Genomic DNA, 7,260 nt, shown 5'->3' on the forward strand with positions numbered 1-7,260 from the left:
CCAATAAGGGTGGACAAATGACTGGACTGTCTCAGCAGTGAATAGCTACATTGAAATCAGCAAGTTTTCTAAGATATTATATCGTGTACTGCTCAAAAAAGGTGGGAGAGAGGGGACATATTTTAATTATTTATTTAAAATTAATTTCAATTTTACAGAAAACTGGCATAAATAAAAGTAGTACGAAGAATGTCTATATAACTATGAACCTTTTTCTTACTCATTTCTCCGTCTCTCTCAATTTTATATCTTATACCATTTATCCTCTAAGTGGTATCATTATTTATTTCCAGAATATGAAAATCTCCTATAGAATTAGAAAGTAGTTGTGAACTTCAGTAACTGTAACATCAATATAATATGACTGAATAATGCATTTTGAAGCGAGATGGAGTGTAAATTGAAAAACTTTCTAGTACAGGGAAGCAGTTTCTAAAAGAGGTGTGAAAATGAGATCAAACACCATGGCAGTCTTGGAGTCTGGGAAAGAACACTGGTATAACATTCCCACATCTGATGAGCTAGGGAAGGAGGAGTAAATTACTCTCAAAATGGTCTACTCCATAGTTTTTTGAAAGGCAGGTCCCACTGTTAACATTTTCTTCAGAGCCCCCATGACATCCTTATTCCTAAGACTGTAGATTAAAGGGTTCAGCACCGGAGTGAGGATGGTGTAGAAGACAGATACCATCATGTCCTTCTCAGGGGTGTGGTAGGAGCTGGGGAGCATGTAGGTGTAGATGGCAGCCCCGTAGAAGAGGATGACCACAGTCAGGTGGGAGGAGCAGGTGGCAAAGGCCTTCTTCCGGCCCTCTGCTGAGTTCATCCTGTGGATGGTGAGGAGGATGAGTAAATAGGAGCTTGAAATGATCACCACAGGGATGAGGAGCATGAGGACACAGCATAGGTACATGAGGGTCTCATAGAGGGAGGTGTCTGAGCAGGAGAGTTTCAATACAGCAGGGACTTCACAGAAGAAATGATGTATCTCCCGGGATCCGCAGAAGGGGAAGGTCATGGTGATGGGAGTGAGCATGAAGCCATCCGCTGAGCCCAGGAACCAGCAGCCTGATGCCAGGAACAAACACGCCTTATAGGTCATGAGGACAGGGTAACGAAGAGGATGGCAGATGGCCACGTAGCGGTCATAGGCCATGGCGGCTAGAAGGAAACATTCTGAACCTGCTAGTGTCACATAGAGGAACATCTGCATCCCACACTCAGCGGCTGAGATCTGATTCACACCCATGACCTGGTCCAGGAGCATCTTGGGCACAGTGACAGAAATGTACACCACGTCCATGAGAGACAATTGACTGATGAAAAAGTACATGGGGGTGTGGAGGTGGGCGTCACAGTGTATCAGAAGGATCAGGACAGCATTTCCAGACAATGCCATCAGGAAAACCACAAAAATGACCACACACAGTAGAGCCGGATGTTTGGATCGTCTGAAGAGTCCCATCAGGATGAAATCCGACCATCCAGTGTGGTTGGCCATCCAGGTGGTGTTGGCCATGAGGTTTCACCTAGGTCACCAAGGAAAGCTTGGGGTTAAAGTAATTTGAACTTGGAAATAAATAGTGTGTGTGTGTGTGTGTGTGTCTGTGTGTGTGTGTTCTAACGAAAGAAAGGCCTATGGCCTGTAGATTTGAGGGTTATAAATTATCTGTAATTCAACAAATTTACCAGAAATTAAGAATTCACAACTGTGGATCAAAATGATGATTTGTACTGAAGTTGCCACAGTTCTGAGTCATGAGATTTCCTGATGACAGTGTCTGTTGTAAACAAGTCCTGGAATTTGGCAGTGCCACTGCCCAAGCAGACACAAATAGTGAATTATTGAAAACAAAGGAGAAGTTGGTCCCCCTGGTTTTAGAGTTTTTAAGAGAAGTCTAAAGTGAATTACATTCTCTGGTTTAAGGATCCATCTGGAATCTCAAAAACTCTCAGAGGTGTATTCTGTACAGGAATGATTTAGAAAGTGACTAAAATATCATTTATGGAAAATCCATACCAAGCATTTGCACCCTTCTACCCACAGTATTGGACAAGGTTGTGAGGCTCTATGGTTTCGTGGAGCAAAACTCCACACATCCCCATGAGCAGGGCAGGGTCCTCCTGCACACCAGACCCCTCAGAAACTAGGGACGCATGGGGCAAGGAGCCCAGGGTCAGTGGCTGGACTGCGGGGTGGTCCTAGCTTCCCCTCCACCAGCTATTCCTCTGTTCACTGCACATAAAAATAGACAGTAAGAAAATGTTTGACCTCAGGGTTGATGAAGATTAAACGCAGAAAAGCAATGAAAGTGCTTAGAATATTACTAGTTACAGATGAATAAATACACATACTGTCAAATAGTTAATATCTACAGAAATTATTCTGCAGACTCTATTACTATAATCATCTTATGATATGGGCTTCATTACTTCAGTTTGCTGATGTTATCATCTATTCAGACATGTAAGAATTTGGATTTGATAATTTCTGCAGTCCTAGACAACTTGTATGTATACAGTTTACACTTATTTTATATAAATTCATAGATACGCATTTATATATGTATATATGTGTGCAGATTTACAAATATAAGAATACATTTTATATGCATATTTACAAATAGAAATGCATATATTAATTTAAGATACGTTTCTTATTTTCATCTTTGTTAAGCAGAGATTTATGGAGAATCCACCTTCTTTGTGACTAGTGCATACTTCTCCAAGCTTAACTCCTTAAAGCTCCTGTCATTCGCATTAAATCTCAGGGGGGCATAACTAGGTTTCAGAAATTCCCTGCCATTTACCAGGCAAGGCTTTTGTTGTTTTTGCAAATATCTGCTTTATTGCCTGCTACAGTGAATTTTTTCATGGAAAGTGAGAGGCAGAGAAGAAAATAAAACACTAAGATGTCTCTCACTTCAATTCAATTCCCTCCTTTATCGCTACTCACAGCCCGACTGTTAGCTAGTGCAGGAATCAAAGACAAATTAAATTTGCTTAAGCTTGAGGAGGTCACAGTCAGTCTATTCAGGAAAAACAAACATATAAACATGATTTAAAGTACAACTTCAGATTAGAATAGCTATGAACTACATCAACAAGGCTAATAGAAACAAAATACATTTAACCTTTCTGAAGAGAATCATTGATAACTCCTACATTTTCTCTTAAGAAGATTAAAACTTCGCAACTTTCCAATTTCTGACATATGTTACATTTTAGTATTTATCAATAAGAAGAAAACATAGGCAACTTTTCCTGGGAAGACTTTAGCAGTGGTTATCATACAGTCATATTTCAGGAAGAATTTCCAAGTTTCAAATATATTTTAAATTCTTTTAATAATTCTAATTAACTTATCAACATTTTCAAGTTTTGGGGTGCTGATGCAGTAGACAACACTGCAAACAAATTTGATGTCTTATTTTAAATGCTCGTGAAACCTGGGACATATTGCATTTAAAATTAGAACATTCCCTTATAATCCTACACTCACTGGCAAATGGAAGTTAAGACCTGTGCAAAATTTATAAACAGTCTGATAAACCGTGTACCTGCTGACCTAGTCTGTATTTGTGGTCAGAGTGAAGTATGGAGCAGCGCAGTGACTGGGACACAAGGAGACTGGGCAGCTGTTTGCTAAGTGAATGGAGGGAGCACAAGAGGGCAGTGTGGGAGGGGAGGTGGATGCTGGGCAAATCTCCGGGGCACTTTTGTAAATGGGAGTCCCTGTCATGAAGCCATGCTGAACAGCTGACCCGGGACACTAGACAGATGAGGGAACACTGTGGTGGCAACATGCAGCACAACTGGACTTTTTCTTTCTTTTATTTTTCTTGATCACATTGCTGGAGTTTCCAAACAGCACAATGCATGTTTAACGTGGGGAATAATTAATAGAGGTGGTAGAGCAATATTGAGCATGTATCTGAAGCTTACAGTTTCCTAGCAATTGTTCTAAATGGCAGTTTACCACATTTAATTTTCCTCAAGAGCCTATGAGGTATGTAATCTTATCTCGCCATTTACAGATTTAAAAATTCAAGTTTTGGGGTATCTATCTAACATCACACAGCTAACCTGATGCAGTAAGCCCGTCAGTCCAGGTGTGGGACCCAGAGCATGTCACTTAACCTCAGTTCTCTTGGGGACACAGTCCTGCTTCCATAGTCTAAAATTTGGGTTTTAGATAACTCACTAAATATGATAGAAACATTAGTTGTTAGTGTTCTGTAACTCTGAGACATAATTTCCATTCAAAGAAAAATTAGTTATTTTTCCTCTGCAAAATTTTCATCTCACTAAAACAAACATTCAATAACAGAGGAAGAATATATATTACTTTTTTCCATAAATACTTGGAAATCAAAAACTCATTTACACAATATGTTGCAGTAAACAAGTGATATATAAAATGAGACTCAAAAGAAAAAACAGATCGGCTTTTCTCCATAAAAATAGATGATAGAGGAAAATGAGGAAATACAGTCAAGAACTAATAGAAGTGTTTCAAAAGCAGAACAAGTCAAGAACAGTGACCACCTTTTGCTCCTGCAATACTGTCTACCTGTCTGGTGGAACTCACCGTCAGATGATGTCTTGACCCTCATTTAGACGGGCTCATAGTGTGTGGCTGGCTTAAGTGTGCAAAGAAAAATAGAAGAGTGACATCATCCTCGGTTTCCCTGTGTCCATTAGGGGCGTAGACAAAAGTTTTCTGTTAATAAATTTTCTCTGGGGTTTTGAAGAAGAATGCAAATAAAGGAGCTAAAGAAGCTAACAGATATCTCTGTTGCCCTTTTCTGATTTTCTTCTCATATATATTTTTTTTCAATGACAGAATCTTACTATGTTGCCCAGGCTGTAGTGCAGTAGTTTTTACAGCTGTGATCACAGTGCACGAAGGCCTTGAACTCCTGGCCTCAAGTGATCCCCCTCCACCTCAGTCTCCTGAATAGTTGGTTCTGCAGACACACACCAGTGTGCCCAGCTGTTTTGTTGTTGTTGTTACTTAACCTTCTTTTATTGTCAAACTGAAAATCTCAACAAATATTAACAATAATCTCAAATTTAGCCATTACTAATGAATTTTTACCTGTGATGTATGAGTTAGTTATATATGGCCTTTCATGTTTGACACAATATTTTCATGTGTATGTGTCTCCTCCTTTAAGCTTCAATAAATTTTTGTAAAATATTGCTATTTGTGTTCCAATCTTTCACAAATATAGGCTTTGAAACTCAGAGTTCAACTGATGTGTCAAAGACATTATCACTAATCAGTAATGAACTCCATACTAAAATTGCCGTCACAGTGTTCCCTCATCTGTCTGGTGTCCCAGATATGTGACAACACATCTTCATTGCTGTCACTCTTCATTAGCTTGTTATGTTCTTTCTGCTGTCACTCACCTGCAAGCTACGTCACTTCAGTGATGCATTTAATTTTAAAGTTTGTTTTTATTTTAAATATTGACATGACTAGAAAATCTAAAATCACAGGCTGGTACAAATAAAATTTAAAAATCAACCATAATGTAATAGTCCAGATAGAAACAAAACTTTAAAATTCATATCTTGACTTCAAACTACAAGTATTTATGAAGTGTACCGCGTGTAGCAGACAGTTGGAATAAAATGGGGAACTGGGTGGAAGCAACTCCACCCTCTTGGATCTTGCAGACAAGTATTTCCGAACCGTTTTCTGTGTGCGTGTTCTAGAATGATGTTGATCATGTTACCGTGTCATGGAGGCCTTTTCATGCAAATCTTTGTCCAGATGGTGTCTATCTTCTGTCTATTGGGCCCACGCTTTAGGGCTGGTGCCTCCGCTGACTTCTAGGGCTCCAGCCTGCAGAGAGCTTGTCCTGACTCCTGTGCTATCTGGTTTTCTGTAAGGCTATGAGAGTGCAGGCCCTGGGGGGAAGCTGGAGAGCAGGAGAAAGAAGGAAATTGTGTCTTATTTCCTGCTTCTGGTGATAATCTGTGGTGGCAGCAGCAGCAACTGCAGGCAGCAGGGGTCATGAGGGAGTTGTGGGCTTACAGTCAGTTTCAGCCACATTTGTGGGGGGTGCAAGCATCTGAGCTGCCGCATATCAGCCTGGGAAGGTCACACAAGCAGCCCTGGGCGTGCAGTCCCCACCACCTCAGCACTGAAGAGCATATGCGGCACCACTGGTGACAACTCCTGGTCCTTGGGTGATAACACTTGGCTCCTTGCTGCATCAGCTTTCCCTCCAGCCCTTTGTGCCACCCTGTAACCACTTTTGTGCATTAAATCTATTCTATTTAAAATGGGTTAAGCATCTGTATGTGACTAGACATTGATAGCCTATCAAATTAATTATACCACAATTACAATCCTAATAGAGATTTTTTAGGTTGTGTTCAAATTTCTAGGTGATAATTAGTTTGACATTTTTAATAGCTTATTTACAAAGGATTCTCTTTTTATTGTATATATTTAAGGTGTACCACATATTTTTATATACATAGTGAAATTATTACTACTTATTACTACAGTCAAGAAAATAAACATGCCCATCTTTACTTTGTGTGTGTGTATGTGTGTGTGTGTGTGTGTGTACATGTGCTAAGAGCACCTGAAACCTACTCTCTCGGCTACTTCCCAGTATACAATACAATATTATTAGCGATAGTCATTGTGCTATACATTAGATCTCTAGACTTATTTATCCTACACGACTGCAACTTTTAACTCTTTGACCAACATTTCCATACTCTCCCCCGCCACCTTTCCCAGATAGCACTCTCTAAGTGTGCTTTTTCCTAAAGTGATTTGCAAGGAGATATAAAGTTTTTCAAGTTTCTTAATATCCAACAACTAAACTCTCTGTCCAAAAATGTTTTCAACTTGTGTTACATCACAAGCATTAAACTTTACATGTACCAGGACTGACTTCTATGCACTTTTCCATCTTAGTCAATTTGATAGCTACATTATTGTTTACTTTGCCTTTTTGATTGCTAATGTTTATATGACTTTTGATGTGTTTATCTATTTAACTGTTGTTTTGTGAAATATCTGTTAAGTCCCATGCACGTTTTTCTATTTCCACATGTATATGTGCATATATATATATTTCATGTGTGTATATTAAGAATTTTTTCTATTTCATTAATTTTTTTTTTTTTTTTTTTTTTGAGACGGAGTCTCGCTCTTTCGCCCAGGCTGGAGTGCAGTGGCCGGATCTCAGCTCACTGCAAGCTCCACCTCCTGAGTTTACGCCATTC

General features: G+C 39.4%; 1 protein-coding gene across 1 annotated transcript; it reads right to left on the reverse strand.

Moving 5' to 3' along the window:
* Positions 1–556: 556 nt before the first annotated feature.
* LOC105533601 (olfactory receptor 2T4) lies at positions 557–1,520 on the reverse strand. The gene has a single exon (XM_011972071.1). The coding sequence runs from the start codon at positions 1,517–1,519 to the stop codon at positions 557–559; it is 963 nt and encodes a 320-aa protein (XP_011827461.1). The 5' UTR covers position 1,520.
* Between the last annotated feature and the right edge of the window lie 5,740 nt (positions 1,521–7,260).

The sequence above is a fragment of the Mandrillus leucophaeus genome, unplaced genomic scaffold, assembly GCF_000951045.1.
Source record: "Mandrillus leucophaeus isolate KB7577 unplaced genomic scaffold, Mleu.le_1.0 Scaffold1266, whole genome shotgun sequence".
NCBI classification, from domain to species: domain Eukaryota; kingdom Metazoa; phylum Chordata; class Mammalia; order Primates; family Cercopithecidae; genus Mandrillus; species Mandrillus leucophaeus.

What these genes read in the sequence shown, in the direction of transcription:
- LOC105533601 (XM_011972071.1), bottom strand. Translation starts at nt 1,519, where the DNA reads ATGGCCAACACCACCTGGATGGCCAACCACACTGGATGGTCGGATTTC.